At 40.1% G+C, this 24,224-nt stretch overlaps 1 protein-coding gene and 2 long non-coding RNA genes across 11 annotated transcripts in view; 1 reads left to right on the forward strand and 2 right to left on the reverse strand.

The window, feature by feature from the left end:
* ADAMTS9 (ADAM metallopeptidase with thrombospondin type 1 motif 9) overlaps positions 1-24,224 on the forward strand; it is a 181,863-nt gene that overhangs the window by 72,319 nt on the left and 85,320 nt on the right. For all 6 annotated transcript variants that reach the window (XR_014232106.1, XR_014232107.1, XM_082344613.1 and 3 more), the window contains 9 exons: positions 909-1,119; positions 1,599-1,763; positions 3,573-3,737; positions 7,193-7,312; positions 9,928-10,032; positions 10,165-10,332; positions 12,075-12,344; positions 16,965-17,126; positions 19,262-19,438. Coding sequence is in view for 4 of the 6 variants with exons in the window: in XM_082344613.1 (XP_082200739.1) it covers positions 909-1,119; positions 1,599-1,763; positions 3,573-3,737; positions 7,193-7,312; positions 9,928-10,032; positions 10,165-10,332; positions 12,075-12,344; positions 16,965-17,126; positions 19,262-19,438 (1,543 nt within the window). In the remaining 2 variants the exon portion in view is untranslated. The remainder of the gene's footprint in view (positions 1-908; positions 1,120-1,598; positions 1,764-3,572; positions 3,738-7,192; positions 7,313-9,927; positions 10,033-10,164; positions 10,333-12,074; positions 12,345-16,964; positions 17,127-19,261; positions 19,439-24,224) is intronic.
* On the reverse strand, positions 12,425-17,063 carry LOC309606963. The gene is made up of 2 exons (XR_014232153.1): positions 16,976-17,063; positions 12,425-12,977 (listed from the first exon to the last, which is right to left on the reverse strand). It is a non-coding gene; the product is annotated as an uncharacterized lncRNA (long non-coding RNA).
* The window catches only part of LOC309606961, a 34,391-nt gene continuing 27,231 nt past the window's right edge, over positions 17,065-24,224 (reverse strand). For all 4 annotated transcript variants that reach the window (XR_014232147.1, XR_014232148.1, XR_014232149.1 and 1 more), the window contains one exon: positions 17,065-17,152. This is a non-coding gene — a long non-coding RNA (uncharacterized lncRNA). The remainder of the gene's footprint in view (positions 17,153-24,224) is intronic.

Consider the following 24,224-nt stretch of genomic DNA (forward strand, 5'->3'; position numbering starts at 1 on the left):
TGTACCTTCCTCTCAGTTTTGTCGTGGACCTGAAACTGCTCTAAAAAAAACTAGTCTTTAAAAAAAAAATTGTGGGACTTCCCTGGTGGTCCAGTGGTTAAGAATCCGCCTTCCAATGCAGGGGACTTGGGTTCGATCCCTGGTCGGAGAACTAAGATCCCACATGCCACCGGGCAACTAAGCCCACGTGCCGCAACTACTGAGCCCGCCCACTCTGAAGCCCATGTGCCACAACGAAAGATCCCGTGTGCCACAACAAAGATCCCGTGTGCCGCAACTAAGATGCTAAACAGCCAAAAAAAAAAAAATTGTAATTGAGTTATATAGACTATGGTCCATGGCTTCAAGCAACTTATAGTCTTTATTCACAGATAGTAATGTACACAGTTTAGCATACTTGAAATTCACAATTACAGTCCAAATTCTCCATTCCTTTATTAATTTACAGGATGTTCACTGAGCATTTTCCAGCACAGGCCCACATAAAGGAGGTTTCCTAGGGAGTGTTTCCAACAATGGCTCCCTGTTAAAGCAGCCTCCTTGACAAATGAAAGGCTAGGTTGCATGAACCTTTTAAATATAAAATTGCTTTTTTTGCTCTGCTGAATTCCAGTGGTTTTTTTTTTTCTTTTTGGTTGCTTGAATTTCAGATTGACTGTATCGGGGGAGAATCTTCACAAACATAGAACCACTGACTGTCACTCTGTGACTTACGTGTACATTGGCAGCCATGAAAAATACATGGAAATGCTGGTTTTAAATTGGATTTCAGTAACTGACTGTGGCTTTGGGTTTCATGGTATTTGAGTTAAGGAAGAAAACAGAGCTCAACTCTTCCACCAGTCAAGTCTCGATAAGACAAATATATTTAATAGAAATGTTGGTTTCTCTCTGTTGTTTATGCATAGGTGGCACGTGGCCAGCAGGAGTGAATGTAGTGCCCAGTGTGGCTTGGGTTACCGCACATTAAACATCTACTGTGCCAAATACAGCAGGCTAGATGGGAAGACCGAGAAGGTTGATGACAGTTTTTGCAGCAGTCACCCCAAACCAAGCAACCGGGAAAAATGCTCAGGAGAATGTAACACGGGTGGCTGGCGCTATTCTGCTTGGACTGAAGTAAGTTGGTTCTCACTCAGAGGGTCTTCTTCTTGGAGTAAGTCTGATTAGCTGATGATGGCTCCTTGCAGAGCTGCATTGAGAAATCCCATTTAGAGTACCATGATTGATTTATAATGGCTTCCCCCATTAAAACTACAGAAGAGTGCCATGATTGATTTGTAATGTCTAATGTGGGCATGGCATGTGGAAAATTGGGAGTGGTGGAAAAACTCAACAGAACGCTTTTTTCATATCCCACAAGCTATGTCCAATTTTGTTTTCCTTTGCCAGTTTGCTAATATTGACTTTGGTATAAACCTGGTAAATAAATTGATAACATGAACAGATACCCCTAAAATAACAACTAGAATTGACCAGGCTTTGTTGGTTGGTTGTTTCTTAAGGACTGGAAGAGACAAGCCAGCCTAGCCAGTATCTTGAGCATGCTTGATGAGAAACTCAGCAATAATTTTATTTCATTTTTTTTGTCCTTTCAGTGTTCTAAAAGCTGTGATGGTGGAACCCAGAGGAGAAGGGCTATTTGTGTCAACACCCGTAATGATGTACTTGATGATAGCAAATGCACGCATCAAGAGAAAGTCACCATTCAGAAGTGCAACGAGTTCCCTTGTCCACAGTGGAAATCAGGAGACTGGTCAGAGGTGAGATGTGAAGGCTGTTATTTCCCCCAGCTCATCTCCGATACTCAATTCTGAGCCTCCCCCAGGTCAGTTCAAGGCTAGACCAGCTGCACCTTTCTCCCACCTCCTCTTGAGGAAACAACTCCAGTCTTCCACCTGCCCCATGACTGTCTCACTGGACATGACTGGTCCACTGGTGACCTCAGAGTCACAGTGGGTTTATCTGGATCACCCGCCATTGTAGCTTCTGTTGGTGATTTTTGAAGCTCCAGCTCCTCACCTTCCCTCCTCTTTGAGCCCTGGCTAAGTTGCTATAAAGGAAATCAGGGCTTTCTTTATTAATTATAAAGCTGCATTGGCTTCGATCTGAAGTCAAAAATAAGATTCCCTGATTTCTTATTTTTGAAATAAGAGAATTAGACCCCAGTGAGTGACCTATTTGATTACCCATCTAGTTGCTAGTGGAAAACTTGGGAAAAAGAGAAAGGAGCAGGCTGAGTATTCCAGATTTATGCTTTGCTTGTCCCTTACCCGATGAAGCGTAAGGCTAACCCTCCATTGTGTAGCATAGGTGGCCCGAGGACAGCAACTCGCTTTTATAGACAGTGTCAGTATTTCCTGGTGAGATTCTCACCGAGCAAGTGCCCCCCTCCACCTTTCTTCAGGGGAGCAAGTGGCAGGGGAACAGAAATTGCCTTATTTATGGGCCAAGTCAGGAATGTGGGGAAAGAGGTATTTCCCTGCTACAGCTTCTGCATCCATTCCCTTATGTCATCCGTGCAAGTGCAATATTAACTGTTTACTTTCAACATTAAATAAAATCTGAGTCGTAAAAGAATACTATTAACGCCTCTGAAATGGCAGACAAGTAACAGTGCATGTGATTAACAGTGTCTGACTCCTGGACAAATTAACAACAAACCTAGTTCTTATGTTCTATGTTAACTAAGTGGCCTTAGCTTCAATTCTAGTATTTAGTTAAAAAAAAAAAAAAGATGAAAGAAGGTATTGGGTTTAAGTTCTACTTAGATAGCTAATACTAGCTAAAGTATCATCTCAAATTAAGTAACAAACCTTTGCAAAAATACTTAATGAAATGGAAGTGGGAGATATCAAAGTATATATTCAGTATGATCCAACATTCCATAGCTAAAAAGACTGGGAAGAAAACAGCAAAATTTTAATAATAATTATCCCTAGGTAGGTAGTGAGATTGGGGATCGTTATAGTTTTCTCTTTTATGTCTTTCTGTATTTCTCAAGTTTTCTACAATGAAAGTAGGTAATAATGATGATTATATTTATTTATTTATTTATTTAGATTATATTTAAGACTCATTGAATGAGCATGTGCTAAGTACTTCACTTGGATTTTTCTTACTTAGTTTTCACAATTCCTGGCAGTAGGCATTATTGTATTCCCCATTGTACAGATGAGAAAATTGAAGTACAGGGAGATCACTTAGTATCCACAGCTGATTAAAAACCAGTATTAGGATTAAAAACTAGGTTAGTCTGACTCGTAAATTCCCCACCCTTAACTCTTATGCTACCAAACCATGAATGCTGTTTTTCAGGATTTCAGAGCATGATGCTGTGTTAAGTTTATTCTGTGCTTGAAACTGGCCCAGAGCCTGGGTAAATACAGAATGAATGAACGAATGAGTGAACGCGTGAAAAGCATGAACCTTGATGTATTTACAAATTGCAACGACTGAGAGGAATTGCTGTGGGAAAAGAGCACACCTGGTCCTGTTAATCAATGACTAATCCCCGGAACCACAGTACATTGTTCAGAAATGACCCTGACTGGCTGTACCTTTTATTACAGTGCTTGGTCACCTGCGGAAAAGGGCATAAGCACCGCCAGGTCTGGTGTCAGTTTGGCGAAGATCGATTAAATGATAGAATCTGTGACCCTGAGACCAAGCCAGCCTCCATGCAGACCTGTCAGCAGCCAGAATGTGCGTCCTGGCAGGCAGGTCCCTGGGGACAGGTATTTTGAATGATAAAGTTCTTAACTACATTCTTTCCTTCTTATCTGGAGCGGGCCTGCAGAGGGACATTCCAGCGGCTGGGATTTAACCACTATGGCATGTGGCACGCACTGCACCTCCGTGGCGCCAAGTGATGGAAACTCTGCAACCATTTTGCCCCACTTCTGAGGGTTGCCGCTTGGCCTCCTGGAGCTGATTATTCCTTTTCCAGACCCACGTGCGTGTCTTCGCCCTTGGGTTAAAACTGTAGCTTGAGCACACACGAATTTGAACAAATTCACAACAGATCTCGTGCCTGGCTGATGTTATCTACTAGCGTGCAGCTGTGGGTCTGTTGCAGAATGTGATCCAGCGCCAGTGTCTTTGGCAGGAGGGTCTGGACTGGGATTTGGAAGGGATGTTTTGGCTCCCAGTGTCATGATTCCTACGTTCACCTCTCATAAATTATTCAGACTTTTCAAACAGAATTAATTAGATCAAAGGTTACAGGAATCATCTCTCTTTGAAAGAATCTTTTCCAAGCCCCCAGTGTAGGTTTCACAGTCATTTGAACTGTTCTTAAAGGAGAGAGTGAAAGTCTCCCTTGGGCTTGCATTTAAGAAGCCACTACTCTTGGAATTAAGTCTTTCCTAATATAGAAGCAAAAGCATTCCGGGTACTATTTAAGTAGCACTCCACGTTCCCAAGAGAAGCAAAGCAGCTGCTTGCTGTCACTTGTGTAATCTCTTTAAGAATGACTCTCCCTCCACCCTATCCAGCCACAGCCTCTTCCCTAGCTTACGTCTTCATTTCCAACATGGGTGCAGTAAATGAGAGCAGCTTTATCACTACACCCTTACAATTTCTACCGTTCACATTGGCACTCTTCCTCTCCATTACACAGCATCCTTGGTCAGAATGGTTGATCATGTTTGATCACGCTCATTAAACAGGGGGAGTCCACTCATGCCCCAGATCTTGCCTCCTTTTTGTCTATATCTGCTAGCTCTTGTAAATAATAACAGGAGGAGAGCACAGCTCAGGGCCACTGTTCAGATTTGAATATAACGTCTTTTAGAACTAAAAGGCCTATTTTTTTATGTGTGTTTATACCAGGTCAGTCCTAGCCAGAAATTTGTCCTTCCTTTGACTGAACATGCAATTCAGGGCAACAGACTGTTTCTTAAAATATTGAAGAATAACGCATGTTCGTAAGAGAAGTTTTGCAAAAAGTAATTTAGCAAAAAGAAGAAAACCACACTCCTAGCTCTACACTGCAGAGTTAATACATTTATGATTGTCTCCTTATGTTTTAAAAACTAAAAATAGGATTGTATTTAATCAATTTTTTGTTAATTGAAGTAAAACTCACGAAACAAAATTAACCATTTTAAAGTGAACAAATCAGTGGCATTTAATACATTCAGAATGTTGTACAACCACCACCTCTATCTAGTTCCAAAACATTTTTGTCACCCCAAAATACTCATTAAGCAGTTACTCCCCATTTCCCCTTCACCCCTGCAGCCAACAATCTGCTTTCTACCTCCATGGATTTACTTATTCTAAGTATTTCGTACAAATGGAATCATACAATATGTGACTGTTTGTGTCTCTAGCTTCTTTCACATAGCATGATGTTTTTAAGGTTCATCCATGTTGTAGCACACATATGTACCTCATTCCTTTTTATGGCTGCACACTATTCCATGTATGGATATACCGTAATTTGTTTATCCATTTATCCCTCTAAAGACATTTGGGTCGTTTGCACCTTTTGGCTATTGTGAATAGTACTTAATTCTTCTGTAAATGTTTGGTAGAATTCACCAGTGAAGCCATCTGGTCCTGGACTTTTCTTTATTAAGAGGTTTTTGATTACTGAGTCAATCTTTTTACTTCTTATAAAAGTTCAAATTTCCTGTTTCTTTTTAAGTCAGGTTTTGTGATTTTTGTGTTTCTGGCTAATTAGTGTGTGTTTGGAAATTTGTGTGTTTCATCTAGATTGTCTAACATGTTGGCATATAATTATTCACCTTACTTTCATTATCTTTTTTTATTGCTGTAGAGTCAGTGGCAGTGCTCTTGCTTTCATTTCTGATTTTAGTTGTTTGAGTCTTCTCTCATTTTAGTCAGTCTAGGTAAAGATTTATAAATTTTGTTGATCTTTTTAAAGAGCCAACTTCTGGTTTTGTTGATTCTGTTGTTTTTCTATTCTAGTCTTTTTTTTTTTCCTTCTGCTAGTTTTGAGTTTAGTTCTTTTTCTAGTTCCTTAAGGTGTAAAGTTAGGTTATTGATTTGAGATCTTTTTTTTTTAATAATATACGTGTTTACAGACAAATTTCCCTCTGAGCACTGCTTTTGCTGCATCTTTATATTTATTAAAACATAAATTTTATGTTTTATTTTTGATTACATTCATCTGAAAGTACTTTCTAATTTCCTTTGTGATTTCCTCTTTGATCCACTGGTTATTTAAGACTCTGTTGTTTTATTTGCACATATGTGTGAATCTTTCAGTTTTCCTCCTGTTATTTCTTTCTAACTTCACTCCACTGTGGCCGGAGATGATACTTTGTGGGATTTCAGGGTTTTAAAATTTATTGAGACTTGTTTTGTGGCCTAATATATGGTCTCTACTGGAGAATGTTCCATGTGCATTTGAGAGGAACGTGTAATATGGCAGGGGGGCAATAAGCAAAAATGTCTCAACACTTTGCTACTGAAATTTGGCAATAAGCACTCACCTAGTTGCTTTAAGTGTTTGATTAGCTTCCAGAGTTAAAAAAAAAAAAAAGATTCTGCCATTTTTTGTCAGCTTAATAGTTGCTGCAGTGGAGGGATCGACTCTTGGAGCTTCCTGAACTGCCATTTCCATGACATCACTCCCTCTACTTACTGTTTTTTAGATGCTTTTTAAATCCAACAATTAGGCTTAGTGGCTACATTTTCCTTATGATCTGTTTGCCATGGTGCATTTAATTGACTTTTGGTTCTTGCCTAGTTAAGTGGTTTCTAATATTTTGCCTTTTATAAATAATATTGCAAAGACCATTCTTATACAAAAATATTCATGCAAACTCTGATAATTGCTTTAGGAAAATTTTCCAGAAGTCAGATAAGAACTATATAAAGTACCTATTTTAGCCACAGCATTCTGCTAGGTACAGTGTGAAAGATGTAAAAATGATTGAAATGTACTCCCCTCCTTCCAGGGGTTCACAGTCAAGGAACTGAACTCCTACAAACATAATTCCAATGGGAGGCAGAAATAATTCCATGTAATATCTTGATAATCGATCAGTATAATTGTACAGAGTAGGATTACCTGCTTTTACCTACTATCTTTGAGTGCCAGCCCTCTGGCCCACTATGATGGAAATATTTTTTCTCTTGTAGAATGTTATAGGTAAAGTTAGGGAAAGAGAACATTGGCTAGATTGTATATACTTTCTGTTTTCTTTCTTTCCCCCAGTGCAGTGTCACTTGTGGACAGGGATACCAGCTAAGAGCAGTGAAATGCATCATTGGGACATACATGTCAGTGGTGGACGACAATGACTGCAACGCAGCAACTAGACCAACTGATACCCAGGTAAGTTTCCTTGGTCCAAATCAGTTTTTGGCTTTGGGCACTGATGCCAAAACTTCCCAGGAGCTCGTTCAAAACTGAAGTCCTTTCATAGTTAAGTATGTAGGTAGAGGAAACAGTAGACTAACTAAATTGTTCTGGATTTACTTATTTGTTACATTCTGGATCTAATATTTTGATGTACCAGTTTTGTTCTTCTCTGCTTATTGGAATTGTATGTAGGCTTGATTCTGATTCTTATTGGGTGGCAAAGGTTGACTCTTTGGGCTGGTTTTCTTGAACTCAGATTTTTTTATGATTTCACTGTAGGGTTTGGCAAATAGTATCATATGTTCAGGTTGCATGTGCTGGAGCTGGCTTGTTCCAGCTCACAAGCGATGGTTGGTAAATTTTCAGAAATTTTGCAAGCTGGTTGTTAAATACAGCCATTATTAAAAATTGAAAATAAAAACCTATAAATAAATAGATGATATTAAAAATTAAGTTGAGAAATACTCACTTTTCCCTTTCTAATTATTTTCCTGTAGTTTACTCTGATTTACATTACATTTGTATGTATTTGCATGGTGGAAATACTGTATAGTGGTGAGCTACTGCACATCCCTTTTTAACTCTGTGTTCATGGATATCAAGTTGGTAGCTTGAAATTGGCCATGGTGAGAGTACTTAACACCTCAGAAATCAGTAGATGCTGTAATTCAGAGTTTAATTGATTGTTGTATTGATTGTTTAGACTCAAAAAAGTGAGGGAACAAATGTTAATAATGCAGACTAAACTTTTAAAAGTCTTGTGTCTGCAGCTGTTATGTTGTAAATAGCATAAAAAAATAAGGAAATATTTTTCTGGTATTTGAAAATTATTTTCTGGTTCAGCAAAGAAATTGTTCATGTCATTGGGTGAGTGAGTGAAGGTCTGACGTACATCTTCATTGTTTCTCTTTCATGATACTCTTAAATGTAAACAAAATATCAACTGACATTCATGTCAGAACTACACTTGTCCAGCAACGACAACCATCGTTCAGCCACAGATTCAAGAGTTCAGCAAAAACAACAAAAGTATTCTGTGAGAATCAACTGGCTCTATGAAATTTAAAATAAAGAATTGTATATTTTATTGTGATTTGTAAATTTTATGCTACATGTTCTTTATATCAGAAAAAAGTATAATAAACAAGCATATATATACATGCATAGGTGCATGTAATATGTGTGTATGTATATATGTATATACACATACATATCTATACACACACATAAGCACGCCTTGTTTCTCGAGAGAGCTAGTTGGTAATCATTCACCAGCACGCTATTCCATGTGGACCTTGATTTTGGCATCATTTGTGTAAGGAGAATATGTAAAGAGAAGACTTGGGTTTGCAGATCAGCTTTGCTAATTGCGGAAGATAGGATTTGAACCCAGACTACACCCAGAAGTTATGCTCTGAGGCCCCATCTGGCCACTGTACTGCCTCGGCTCTGAGTGCCCTCAGTCTGCTACTTGGCAACATGTGTTGTTGATGGATGCAGAGTCTCAAAAAAGGAAATGAATATGGCAGTGTTGTTCATGCTGTCATTGCTGATCAGTTAACCAAACACCACTTGTGACTCGTGTCATCTTTATTTTTTTTATTGAAATGTTCCAACCCACTGCATGATAAATGCCTGGGAATTAGCTGCGACATCTAAACACGCAGAAAGTAAGGTCTTAGCGACTCCCTTAGCGATTCACAACATACGTTTCTAAGTTATTCAGTAATATCCATGGACTGACTATAGGGCAGCTCCTGCAGCTGCAGCATGTGAATAAATTTTTCACTGTACGACAAGTTCCCTGTGCCATTCTTTGGACCCCAGGCAGAGGAATAGTCAAGGTCTGAACCAAATAACAGAATTTCCTGTTCAGTTGGTAAGCTTCCTAGAGTCACTACAGCACTGAGCCTCCAGCACTTTGCACTGTGCCCAGGGCATCGTGGGCATTTAATGGGTATGTATTTAATCCAAGAACATTTGATAACCACTGAGGCTGGGAATGATTGTGAACAGGTGTGTACTTCCGATTTCCCATTTGGAAATCTGGGAATATTACCTACGCATGGATAACCTCAGTCCATCATAGGAATTGCCTCTGAGTGACTGAGGGGTGTGATATAAATTCTAGGCTTTGTGATGAATACACGTCTTGTATCTAGAGTTGACCTTCTTTGGGGCCTCAGGAGCTATCTGTGGGTACACTTGGAAAGCAAGTTCATGGTTAGCAAAATCTGATTAGGAAGTGAATTGAAATGTAGGAGCAGAAATTGGCCTGCAGAATGTTTCAAAAAATTAACAGTTAATAATTTTAAAAGGGTATGCTGCTCTTTCCTAAACTGTGTGTCATTTTACAATATCTTCTTCACACAAACAGGTAAATAAATGTGGTTTTGTATTAAGGCACCCACAAAGGGGCTCAGATTATATCCCATTTCACAGTTGAATTTGTAGTTGGGGGCTGAGAGATGTCACTTGACTTGCCCCAAATCACCCAGAAGTCTGAGATCTTAGAGTTCTTAGTCCTTATATTTGTATACGCCATGACTGAAAGGTAACTTTGGTCTTTTCTTCCCATCCGCGTCTAGGACTGTGAATTACCATCTTGTCACCCTCCCCCCGCTGCCCCGGAAGCAAGGAGAAGCACACACAGTGCTCCAAGGACCCAGTGGCGATTTGGGTCTTGGACGCCAGTAAGAACGGAAGAAGTAGAGAGGGTGGGAGGGAAGGCAGACGTTCTCTGACACGACTTGAGAGAGTAGGTTTCTATCCAGTGAGTGACTGTTTCACATGACGTCTCTGCATTGTTTTCTTCCAACACCCAGTGCTCAGCCACTTGCGGCAAAGGTACCCGGATGAGATATGTCAGCTGTCGGGACGAGGATGGCTCTGTGGCTGACGAGAGTGCCTGTGCAACCCTCCCTAAACCAGTGGCCAAGGAGGAATGTTCTGTGACCCCCTGTGGGCGGTGGAAGGCTCTGGACTGGAACCCTGTAAGCAAGTGAATTCTCTGGAATTGGGAGGGGACTAGGGGAGTCGTAAGGGGGATGACTAGTCGTGAGTCCCCAAGGTCAACGGGTCCTATTTTAGAATTGGACTTGGTTGTGAGATATTCTTCTCCGCGTATGTGCAGCTGCAATCTTAGCCAGATGTGCAAGAAATGCACATTTTTTAAAAATGTGTAAATGAACTTACAACCCCTTAAGCCCACATCCTGTTGGACTGGTTGGAAAATGCAGTCTTAACTGAGCCAAGTCCCATTAGAAAGTAGTAGGCTTGTGGAGTACCAGAAGTAGCAGGGAGAAGTGGGGGCAGTAAAGGGAGAGGGCCTCAACTTGCATCTGGGTGCCTCCTGCACCCCATGGTCCCTTCAAGTCCTGTGCCTCTGGCTTCCCTGCTGAGAGTGAGAAGTAGGAACCCTCAGGCAATGCTGGGGACCCAGCCTCCTGTGCACACCAGGAACCACCTGTGGACTTTTATAAAAGTAGAAAAACCTTTGTGTTCAGGTAACTCCTGCTTTCTGTCTTGCAAAAGCTCCCGAGTCCAGGAAATACAGAGCTTAGGACAGGTGAAGAGAATGGAGATGAATATCTCAATAAATACCATAATACATATATGAAATTTGAGAGCTGGATTCAGAGAGAGCTGTGTAAAAATCCAGACATTGACATTAACTGGCTGCATGACCTTGAGCAGTCTGCTGTTAGTCCTTGAACCTCAGTTTCTTCTGCTCTTAAAAGAGGCCAAAAAGAATATCTACCTTATAAGGCTGTTGTAAGGATTATTTGAGATTCTGTCTATTAAATGCTTAGAACAAAGAAGGTGCTCAGTAAATGGTAGATAATCTCACTCTCATGCCCTGAGCTTCCAAACATACACACATACATCTATCAGATCCATCTGTCTACTCACCAGGTATTTAGAAAGAGCAGTGACTGACAAATAAGAAAGTCCTTGCCTTTATGAAGATCATTCCAATGGCGATTCCAGTCAATGAGCAAATAAAGATATAAATACATGGTATAGCACCAGATACTGATACATACCAGAAAAAAGGTCAAACACAGTAATGGCAGAGAGAAAGAGGTGATGTGCTTTTAGATGAGGTGGTCAGAAAAGGCCTCACATTGCACTGAGCAGGGCTTGCATGGAGTGAAGCAGTGAACCACATGGATATCCGTGTTGTACAGCAGAAAGTAGAGCAGCTGCAAAGACCCTGAGACAGGGGTGTTCTTGGCCTGCTCAAAAAGCATCCATAAGGCCCGTGGGGCTGGAGTGCAGTGTGGAGAGTGATAAGAGATGTGTCAAAAAGGTAGCCAGGGGCCACATCATGAAGGGCCTACTAGGTCAAGGTAAGGACTGTGGACATTATTCACAGTGAATTGGGAAGTCACTAGGTGAATGACATGATTTGACTATTGTTTGCAAGGGGCATGGTTTATGATATGTGGATAACAGACTTGGGTTGGGAGGAAAGCGTCAAGATTACAAACAGGAGCCCAGCTGAAAGGCCACTGCAATAGTCCTGGCAAGGGAAGGCGGTGGCCTGGACTAGGGAGGTGATGGCAGAGATGGTGGGAAGTGACTGATGGGGATGTATTTTGCATACTGGGCCGGCAGGGCTTCTCCATGAAAGTGACCATGAAGTGGGAAGAAAAGAGACGGGGATATGCTAGGGTTTTGGGCCTGAGCAACTGGCTGAACCACCCTTTCTCTTTCTGAACGTCCAATGTAGTGCTCTGTGACATGTGGGCAAGGGAGGACCACCCGGCAAGTGGTCTGTGTCAACTACAGTGACCACGTGATCGATCAAATCGAGTGTGACCCGGATTATATCCCAGAAACCGACCAGGACTGTTCCATGTCACCATGCCCTCAACGGACCCCAGATGGTGGCCTCGCTCAGCACCCTTTCCAAAACGGGGATTATCGCCCCAGGAGCGTCAGCCCTAGCCGCACCCATGTGCTGGGAGGAAACCAGTGGAGGACCGGCCCCTGGGGAGCAGTGAGTATTCCCTGAAGCCTTTGCAAATTTGCTTTCTTCTCTTTCATTTGATGTAGTGCTTGGAGGGAAACAAAACTAGAAACACCTCTGGAGCATGTTTATGTCAGAAGGGATTGACACTGTGCATTTTCATTTGTTGAGGTTAATTGCAGTCCCGGAAGGGGTATCACTTGAGACAGTCTGCCCACACCTCTAAGCTACCTTAACTGGGTGGAGGAGGGGGTGTCCCTGCTGGATGATTTGATCAGGCAGCTTCCTGGAAGGTAATGTGAAGCTGTGATGATTGATCCTGGAGGTGGCAGGCAGCTCTTACCTGAAGGAAAATTAAAAGGGCAAAAGAACTTTTCTGAAAGGGAGTTTTTAATGAAAGTCATTTTCCTTCTTGCTATTTTCCAGGTGAGTGTAGTCTTGAAGTGGCACAACGGCTATGCCATTTGTAGTAGTATATCATTGTCTTGGATTAGGAGAGAAGGACTAGGCTGGGTAAAATCTGTGCTGAGGGAAAATACCATAACTGAATGGTTATCAGCACAGGCTTTAAGGAAAGATGCCTCTGTTTGATCCAAGGACTGGCACTTGCAAATTTTGGTGTCTTTGGCAGGTCCCCTCTCCTCTTTGAGCCTGTTTCCTCACCTGTAAAACAAAGTTAACAATAACTCCAACTTTCTTGGGTTGTCCTAAGAATTAAATACAACGATGCGAATAAAGTGTTTTACACTCTGCCCACCATCGTGAAGATTTAATAAATGTGGACGATTATTTTTATTGTTATCGTTATCTTTGTCCTTCAAATTAGGAAGACCTTGACACATGATATTTAGCATTCAAAGGAAAAATATGCTTTTGAAAGTTTTAGAATTTTTATTGAATAATTTTCCAAAAAATAATTTTATTGTGGAATACTGGACATGTCTAAAGGAACTTCAAGGAGGGGTAAGGTAGCAAGGGACCCTGGGGAGATATGGGGAGTTTGGTGTTTATTAATCACTCATGAAGTCTTCTTTTTAATTGTTTACTATTCATTTCCTTCTAGTACTGCTAATTGTGTTTAATTATTTCTGGACTAAAAAGCATTAGAAGGAACCTGTCAGTTTCCCACCATGGTTATGTTTCAATAAATTAGGTTTACTTTCCTGTGAATGCAGATAGCCACTGAGTGTTTTCACACACTGCACCTGTTGGTTGTAAGCAGAACATCTGCCTGGGACCTTCACCGCCTCATTCTCCTCCCTTACTTCCCACTTTGAGGCTTCCTTTGCCTGGGTTAGAAGAAATTTGAGTTCTGAGAAATTAAAGGGTGATCAAGAGAGGTCATCACTGAGTGTCCCATGATTTTTCCAGTGGAAAAAATTCACAACTCAAACATGTGTATTCTAATGATAACACTAGAACTTTAAAAAAAAAAAAAAAAGGCACTGGAAGCTATTCTTATTTAGGACTACATATGTGGATAATACATTCCTTTAAGATTGAATGATTCTGCCCTTGGGCAGAGTTCCCAATTAGGGAGGATTAGGTAACCTTTTTGCAGCAATGGACAATACCATTCTTCTCATTGTGCCTGTTTTTTGTTTGGGGATTTTTTTTTTTTTCTAAGTGAAGTGAGGCTGAAGGTGGACAATGTGATTTTTCAGCTCTAGGCTGACGTGCCTGACTTACTCCCAGGAGAGTGTGGCATGTGTACACATCTCTGCGTGGTTCGGGATGCATGGCTCTTCCTGCCTGCCACAGCAGGAAAGGCGGCAAAGAATCACGAGCACTAGAGAATGGGAATCTAACGTTTTCAGTAGTTTCTGGAATCAGAACCTCATTTTACAGTATGTTTTTGCATAAACCTGAACCTTCTGTAAGTTTTTTGGTGTGTTACCAACTAGGGGTCTCTGGTTGCAAGCAAAAGAAAAGGAATTGATTCCTTCAAGGGAAAGCAAAACAAACAATACTGTTCATTTAGCCCCAGTAGAGACTGGGACCAGAACATCTTCAGGGATCTAGCTAGGGGTTGGCAAATTTTTTCTGCAAAGGTCCAGGTAATAAATATTTTCAGCTGTGTGGACCATGCAGTCTCTGTTGCAGCTAACCAGCTCTGCTGTCTTAGCACAAAAGCAGGCATGGACAATATGTAAACACATGGAAATGGCTGTGTTCCCGTAACACTTGAGTTATAAAAACAGCTTGCAGGCCAGATTTGGCCGCCAGGCCAAATGCCAATCTCTGATCTCTAGATGTAACAGTATCTACAGTATAATTTCTTTAAGGAGTTTCTGTCTTAATGAGCCCTTTTCAACTCTGAACCACCCTTGAGTTGCTCTGCTCAGGATTCAAATTCCCAGGAAAGTCTGATTGGCTCAGCCCGTTCCTCTTAACTCCTTGATCAGGGAAATGTAGAGCATCTTAAAACACAGTCCCACTAAGGTGACATCCATTGGGGGAGAAATGATTCCTTAAAGGAAAATTGGGCTGCCAGGTGTTAAGGGGAGGTATAGTAGGCAGATAAAAATACCAGACGTCCATCATCTCTTGCTTCCCTAGTGGCCATTCTCTCTTGTTTTGTTCAGTGTGCATGATAGGTACAGGGTTTGTTCGGAGGAACGTTTACCTGGGAAAATATGTCATCTAAAGAGGACAGGAAAATTGTTAACAAAGTAAGTCCAGAGTGAAATTCTGCAATATGGGAATGGAACTAAGAATCCCTGTTAATCAAAAAATGGCAAAATTGGACCTGAGAAAGATGATGTACAATACTTCACCTGTGTATGGGAGTATAAAGACCCAGGCCAATGCTGGGTTCAGAACTGTGCAAGCACAAGTTCTAGACTGTATGGCGCAATTGCTTGGCCCCCAGCTGAGCGCTTTCTCTGTTTGGTCAGACTCTCAATAGGAAGCATCTGACTGGTCACTGGGCAGCCAGTAGATTAGTTGACCTTGGATTTGTTATCCTTCCTTGCTCCACTCAGCCATATTGAAGGGAGGGTAGCATGTGGTTTCTGGAACTATTGCTTCTAGAAACTCTAATTGGATCAGGCAGTAGATCCTGTGACCAGCACTATAGGATCTAATAGGGATACAAGTATGACATTGATCCCCGCTGAAGGAGCTTACCATTTTATTGGGACAATAACACAGGTGACATAATAAACAATACAAGATTTTATTATCAGAGGAAAAACTCAAGGGCCAAAATATATATATTCCAAATCTGTTTACAATATGGAAGGTCCTTCCTAATGTTTTAAATTCTGGTCCCCAAACAAAGCCGATTAAAATAATAGGTTTCTGTGTTTCTCGCATAATAAGTTGTTTAAAAGTAGAAAACAAATATTTTTAAGTTTCGAGTGAGTATATCAGAACCCTCAGAGAATAGAGGTAGGATTTTTGTAAATCAAAAATTACCTAAATATTTGCTCAGACAGAATTCATAAATCTATTTTCCTGTTCTACATTTAAAAATTAAACTCAATATATTTGAAAATCATTCATAATTTGACCAGCATAGGCAGGGAAATTGAACTGAAGTCCAGTACAATAAGCAAAAGATAAACATTTTCACATCTTTATATGGAAGAAGCCAACCAGCAAGGAGCAGTGTTTATGGGTATTTTGAAATAACACTGGTTTGAGCTGGGGTTTGATAGCACAAATCAGCCATTGGAACCGGGAACTCAAAACAATGTTGCAGATGCGGTCGGAGACTTGATAATTCGTGAGAATTGGATTGCTTGGAGGACTAGATGGTTGTTTTACAAGCAAACAGATTGTACAAGTTAAGGGTCAGAGTGAAGGAGACCAGCAAACACATCGGGTTTCAAAAGATAAGGAAATTATGGAAAGAAAAAAACACTCAAGATGTAGATAAATAAGAGAGCTATGAGAAGCTTGTGTGGGAAATTAGCTGAAGGGTGAACATAATTTTGTGACAACCATGAGAGGGAGTAAGCACTAAGCTCATGCACCTGAAGAGAGGTCTGTCAATATGGAATTCAAGTTCACTGAGGAATAAAAATAAAGAGGGACAACAAATCTTGCTACCATTAGGCACGGAAGTAGAGGCTTTTGCCAAGGGAAAGACGGGAACGTTACCTGCAAGGAAATGATATGTAAGTGACATTCTGTGATGCTTTCCTTGGGTAATAGAAGGAGTTAGTACAGAAGCTTAATTTCAACAACTGGCAATTCCTGAATCATGTGATTTGACCCTGGTGTTGAAAGGGAAGTTAAATGTTGTTTCTAAATAAGCGCTTGTAGTTTTGAAAAGAAGAGAATTTCCCAGTAGACTGTGGTGTCAGTCAGCGAGTCTGTACCTCTCAGAGATGCAAAGGATGAATAGGACAGCTTTGGAAATCCCAAGACATGATCACTTATTAGGCATTTATTAAACACCTACTGAGACCTAACCTGCGCAAGAGGGAAGCCGTGTTTCTGTCCTCCAGGTGCTGCTAAGACGTGAACTTTAAACAGCCCCACGGAAGGGAGGTTCTCAGTATTGGTTTCTGTCCATCGTGGACAACTTGAGAATGGTTTCTGCCACATTTGTCTCTGACCCTTCAACCAGCTGCTTTTTGTGTCCCTGAGATGGAGATCGAGGTAGGGATTAACCTGTTGACTGATGTCTGCTGTGTTCAGTGTTCCAGTACCTGTGCTGGTGGGTCCCAGCGGCGTGTTGTTGTGTGTCAGGATGAAAATGGATACACCGCCAACGACTGCGTGGAGAGAATCAAACCCGATGAGCAGAGATCCTGCGAATCTGGCCCTTGCCCTCAGTGGGCTTATGGCAGCTGGGGAGAGGTGAGAGCAAACTCCACTTATACATCCTTTGGGAAAAACCAAACACCAAACAGTGTTATTGTTCATAGTTTATTTGAAGAAAAGAACTAGCTCTAGTTAAAGCTTCTTGATTTCAGGTTAACTAGGAGAACTGTCTTAATTCTGGACTATTTTAAAAGTGCATTTATTACCAAGTAGAGACAGCTTGACTACACAGGAGAGAAAAGTTAGGAAAGAATGCAGATAAATGCTAGTTTAAATTGTTAACCTCTGCTGATTAAAACATGGGTGCTTTTAAAGTGATTGAAAATGTGTGTTAAATCAGTCAATGGAAATTTTGCCATCTTCTTCATAGTTTTGGGGTGTTTGTGGTGCACCCTTGTTCCCATGGCATCGTGTCTCCTAATATTTCAAATCCCTGATGAACCAGAATGAATAGGAGCTGTTATTCCTATCAAAGGTGATGCATTTTAATTGTAGAAATGAATAATTAGCTGTATAGTCTCAAATAATAAAATTCTTCAGCTGTTACCTTTTAAGAATTGCCTGCTATGACCAATGAAAGGCAATAGAATATTTGGAGCAGGCAAAACTGGGTCCCATTCCCAGGCCTGGCTCTTACAAGCTTTGTGGCTTTAACAAATAATATAACTTTGCCAAATGTCTGTATTCTTGTCTATAAATGGGAATAATAATGGCACTCACTTCACATCTATTATATGAGATAGTGTGTCAAAATCCTAGCCCATAGCCTTCAATCACAGTTAACTGCTTTTATAATAATGATAATCAGTATTATTACTACCAATAATACTGATTATCATTAGTATTACTATTATTATCGAATGGGGTTTTGAGCCACTGTCATGTGTAGGACTTTAGATGCTTATTGTTTTATATTTAATTAACAAAGAATATATCTCTCTACTCTTGAATCCACAGGGAGAACACATATTTAGAGTTTGTTGAGTTGTTCTGTCTTGACTGTAAAATTTATAAAATAACACACGAGGATTAACATCGTGGAGACCCCCCCCACCCCTGCCAAGAGGGGAACAAAGACACATGAGATGGACGGGCATGTTTGTCCACACCCCTGGCTAAACGAAATCACGTGTCCACATTTCATGCTTTCATCCACGTAACCTAGTAGTCATAGGCACTCATAACGGAGAGTTTGTTAACTTTCGGTGATAATACGTCATTCTGGAGGGCTTTGCTGAAAGGCCGGAAGGGGAAGTCAGGTTTGGAGACGTGTATACTGTGGGTTTCCCAAAACTCCTCGTAAAGTTCTGTCCCGTGGGGCCTGTGCTTCAGCTTCTGTAATTGGATAGAAGCCAGGAGAGTACACGCATTTGCTGGGATGCTGGCTGTCAGCACGGACCAGATCATTCCAAATTCTGTGGGAGATCTGGCCTTGACACAGCAGGGGAACAGTCAGTGTTCCTGGATGTGAGCACAGCGGTACTGTCCAAGAAATACAACTTGTTCCTGCCTCAGAAGTGTGGGTCTAGCCAACAGTCAGAACCTTATCCAATGTTCCCACCACACTGTTTACTCATCCTAGGGGAAAGCCATCATTATCCTCAGATTCAGAGATAACATAAAATATTTGAACGTCAGAAAGGTCTATGGAGACTAGAGTCACAGAATAGACAAAGGTTGGTGACAACTTCTTAGAGGTTGCCAGAAAATAAAACAAGCTAAGTCATTATTTCCTTTATTTGGTACTGAGTGGTTTTTAGATTTTTATTTGTTTCTTTGATTTTTGGTTTTGAATACCTCAAAAAAAGGCTGTAGTCTTATCCTAGACACCTGCTGTTGAATTGACTTTGATCAAGTGAAACTCTCTTAAGCTCAGTTGCCCCATATATAAAATGGGGCAAATAATTACACTCTCCTCTTGATGAGATAATATATATATAAGCACTTAGTACAGATGAAGAGCAAATGCTCAATAAACAATACCTACCATGAAAGTAGAGGGCTCCGGTCTGCTGCGTATATTACTTTTGGTAACTCAGCTTCGTTCTGCCTACAGACTTATCTTGCCTGATGCTGTAATAGAGTCTGGCTAAGACGTTTTTCTTACAGGAAAAGAAAATTTGCCACTGGCTGTTCAGGCAAAATAACTGCCTTCCTTTTTCTTCTTCCAGTGTACTAAGCTGTGCGGTGGAGGCTTGCGGACAAGACTGGTGGTCTGTCAGCGGCCCAGCGGGGAACGGTTTCTAGATCTGAGCTGTGAAATTCTTGACAAGCCTCCAGATCGAGAGCAATGTAACACACATGCTTGTCCTCAAGACGCTGCATGGAGTACTGGCCCTTGGAGTTCGGTACGGCCCTAACTATTCATGTTTGTTAAGCAAAATACGTAACTAACATGCCCAATTCCAAGGTGTTCTGGGTCACTCCTTTGAGACAGATAATTATCCTCTTCACAAGGGCATCCCTGAAACTGTGCTATACACAGTCTGCTATTTTCTTCATATTGACATACAACAGAATTAATTTTTTTTATGAGATTGCCAAAGTGACTTTACAGGTGACTTGTACCTCATACAGGCCTTTGCCAACGCCCAGAAGTAGCATCCTTTCCTATAACTAGACTATATATATTTGTGTGTGTGTGTGTGTTTTTTTTTAAGAAACTACATAACTCTGTGCCGTTATTAAGCTCCAAAGTGATTTAAGCAGACAACTCAAAAGCAGATATTCTTTCCTTTTCTAAGCTGGTAGTTTTGACTTTGGTGGGAAGATACCTGCTTATTGAGGCCAAAGCAATTTTTGATTCAGAGACTATACCTTGCCTCTCTGTGACTCGGGTACAGCTCTCAACACAGACACCAAAAAGGTTGTGCCCACAAAATCGACTGAAACCATTTGGAAAATTCAAAAGACCAAAAGTGGACTCAGTGACCTGATGCCATTCAAGGCATCTGAAATGTTCTCTCTTCTATCAAGACACAAAGCCTGTTTGAGACCATTTTTTTCTTTGGTCCTAGGCTTCCTTTGCGATCTACTTTTAAATGACATTGTGAGACAGATTGGCCACTGTAAATACTGTGCAAACTTCTGGGGCAGCTCTTGGCAAACAGAAGGATAGGCTATGTCAAAACGATACTGTGGCTAAATTGTGCCATAGGTATGGAGTCATTAGGGCTGTTTCATGTAAATAGAGTAAACATTCCTGTGAATACATTAATTGCACTGAAGCTGAATTAATATTATACAAAGTCATATCCAAAAGACTTTTTTATTCCATAGGGTTCTGAGGAAAAGTCTTAACCATTCCTAAAACCAACTAAAGAGCAGATTAACTGACCTGACATGGCTAATACCTGTTGACACTTCTAAGAGTCAAGGGTTTCAGTGTCGGAGATTGTGTCTGCAGGTAGAACACTAGCTGTATAACTACTGTACTTTGTATTAAGTAGAAATCTAGAAGAATTTAGAGCGTTATCTCAACTGGTACTATTCAGCTGGGCTCTAAGGATTTTATTCAAGGGCATTTCAGATGTATTGTTCACCCAGAGTATTTTGTCTGCAATACTGGCACTCTCCCAAAATGAACATTTTGAAAAAGATCAGAAATAACCTTAGAATATCAAGAACATCTTCTGACATTCCAGCTTCCCTAAGTCACCTATTACATATTATTTTTCATGAAATTTTCCCTCTTGAGCCCATTATATTTTCACTCCTTTCACTCAGCCAACACCAATACCACACTGGAGTATATATCAAAAAATCTAGTAGCTCTCTAAAAAGTTGTGTTTCTTTAATATTGACCAAAAAACATCTCCTAACCCTCAGAGGGTATGTGTGTGTGTATATATAATATAATGATAATATAATATTATGCACTATATATTGTATATAATATATATACAATATATATTATATAGTATATATACATTAGTTTCCACAGCATTCTCTTTCTTGAACACTTTCTAAACACAGCTTAATTCTTTTTTACACCGGATCACCACCCTCTCCCACAGATATTTTAAGAGCTTAAGTGCTTAAATTTTAAAATATGATCTGCTAGTTAACTGAAGACTTTAAGTTTTTCTTATTGTAGTTGTTGTTCTTGGGCCTGCACATAGTTTTCTGAAACACACAGAGAAAAAGAGAGAGATTCTAAATGCTCTGTAATGCACAGGAGCAAATACACAGATTTTGAAAATATTTTTGCTGCCTATGTGATTTTAATGCTTCCTTTGTAAAGTGATCATTATTCAAATATATATTCAAATGCCTCTGCAGCCTGGGAGCAAGGCCACTTCTACAAGGCTTTTTATTGTGATTTTTAAAACAACTAAATCAAAAGCATTTTATTTAAATAGATCCATTTGTAATATATTATTTAAATTATGTGTGTGAGGGCAGCCTTTTAGATTCTTACTGTAGGATTTGGATTTTACTTTTATGTTGACTTTTATTGATGCTTTGGTACAATTTCTTAGTAGTTCTAGATTGAAGCATACCTCAGTGAATTGTGTTAACAGCCATAAAGCCACTTCTATGGTGCTTCATCATTGTAACTGAGAGTGACATTAACAACAACAAAAACTGTATTCGAGGTGCTAACATGTTGCTTTCAAGAGAAAGTGAACTAGATTTATTAGAGACCAAGGGTAGCCTTTAGTCCCCCTCCAGCCTTGTTGCTTTCTTTCCCCAAGTACTCCCAAGCTGGAGATAGTTTTGAGAAGCAACTATTGCTGTGTGAGTAGGTCTTTTCCAAGGTCAAAATGAAGATAGCCTAGTTCAACAGTTGTTACTAAGGAGCAGTATTTAGGAGAGAAACTCCAAATGGCTGTTAGCGTGGTGTCCAGACTCTCTAAAATGAAGCTTTTGTGAATGTAGGCTTCAGGTACCCATTTTAAGACCCTTAATTCTGGCTCAAGTCACTAGAGATTTAGAATCGTGATTGTGGAAAACACCCTCCCCAGATTTCCTCTTTTCTGTCCTCTTTTGAACGTGTCCTTGCACTCTGACTTGGTAATGTTTTATTTTTGAAATAAGGTTCTTAACACTGATTTGCCTATTGCATGCACACATCCCGTGACTAGAGGGATAAATTGGAAAGAGAGCTGTCAAACTGTAGTGGGAAGTGGGTTAAAAAATCTGTAGCATTCTAGAGTAAGCTGCTTCAAGATAAAATCAAAAAGGTTGCTAGGTGACGTCACCTATCCAAGATGGTCCTCCAGCCTTCCTTTTTGCATTGCCTCATGTATCTGCTTGCTGATTGCCTTGGAGACAGACCATGGTTCTCCTTAGGAGAAATTGCTTGTGTGAGTTTTTCATGCCAAAACCTAAATGTGTTCTCTGAGCCTTGCTTTAGGTGCTTTGGAATAATGCCTGTCGACCCAAATAATGAGAATTTATGAGCTCACGAAGGAACTGTGCTTTTGTTTCTGCCTGGCCAACTTATGAGTTTGTGTCTACCTCATTTTCATATTAAAGTTTGCAGCTTCTGTAGGTAGGAAGAGAAAATGTCTGACATCAGTATTTTATCACCTCACCACATCTATCTCTAGCAAAAATAAAGATTGTAAATATCACTACCATACTTTCCGAATACATTTTAAGCAGCCAAGCCTAGTATTATCTGAATATTTTGAGCAGTACAGATTTCTATGTGTTTATATAATAAAGCATATTTATTTTTTCCATGTTATTTAATTTTATATACAATGTTTAAAAATCAGTGTGTATCAGCAGACTGTAAAGGCAAATAGGCTGTGTGCTTAGAAATGCATGTGTATGTTTCTTTTGGTTTTAAAAAGACACGTTTTAATTTTGTAAATCCCCTCCAACCTGTACCATCCCTCTCCGAAATCTGAGTGAGCCAAGTGGCAAGCTTTCTGTAATTGGATAGTTCAAAATGTGTATTTTAAAGGGATACTTTAAAAAATATTTCTGGATTGGAAATGATGCTTAGTGATATAAACAAAAACAAATACGAGGCCTAATATTTTGTTGGGTTTCTTTTCTTCTCTAATACTGTTGTCCTGATTCATTGAGTCTCACCTATGAAATATGAATGCTCCATTTATTGAATTTGTAGATAATGCTAAGGCATAGCCAGAAGACAAAACCAGTGATTAGGAGAAATGGTTCTGAATATGTCAGAGGAGCCAGGTACAGGAAAAAGCTCACCTAATGTGCATCAGTTTGATCATACCTTATTCTTTGTGTTCAGATAACTGTAAAAGACTTACAACATTTGTCAATTTTGTTATTTGTTCACCTGCAATACATATCAGAAGCATTTCTTATTAAAGAAAAATAAAACATAACAGTAACTTGAAAGTTTTAAGAGAACCTGCACTTTTCAAAAAATGATAAATCATAAAGATGACCTCAGATCCCTGCTGGTTCCACATTCCCCTACTGAGCCTCCATTTTGCACTGTAGTGTGTTATGGTAACTGGGGAGGAAAGGACCAAAATAAGGGAGTCCCTATATGCATTTGAGGGTTTTTTTATGAGGTGCTGAATAAGATAACTTCTCCAAAGCAGGTGATCGTAGCTAACGTTTACTGAGTATTTACTATGTACCAAGCCAAGTTAAGCAAATCTGTGTCACATTTAGCCCCCATGTTACCCTGTCGAGAGAGGCGTTCTTATGAATCGATTTGACTGTGTGATAATCTACTTTAGCGATACAACTTCAATGTCAGTATACCTTTTTTTTTTTTTTTTCTCCCCTGGGAGAAGGAAGGATTTATTACTTGTAGCCAGTAAGGAGAACACCAGGGATCTTTTCCAAAGCAGTGTCTCCCAATGTCCTGTTTGTTTTGGTAGAAAGAAACAGCGCGTGTTCAGAATGAATTTTTTAAACTCCTGCTTATATTCAATAAAAGGATACGCCTAAAACTCACATTCCATCTAGACTCAGTGTTATTTAGCTAATACTGACATTGCCCCTTTGACTCCAGCAGTAGAAAATGTTAATTTATAACTTTTACTGGTAAATTCCCATAACCGGCAGCTATGAACACTTCAAACAACTGATTATGTTTAGGGAATGGCAAAACATCTCTCTTTTTTATTTTTAAAATATCATAATAGCCAGATTCGGAGGATGATATAAAAATTTGGGCTATAAGGAATA

Source organism: Balaenoptera borealis (genome assembly GCF_965194805.1).
Source record: "Balaenoptera borealis genome assembly, chromosome: 12".
NCBI lineage: Eukaryota > Metazoa > Chordata > Mammalia > Artiodactyla > Balaenopteridae > Balaenoptera > Balaenoptera borealis.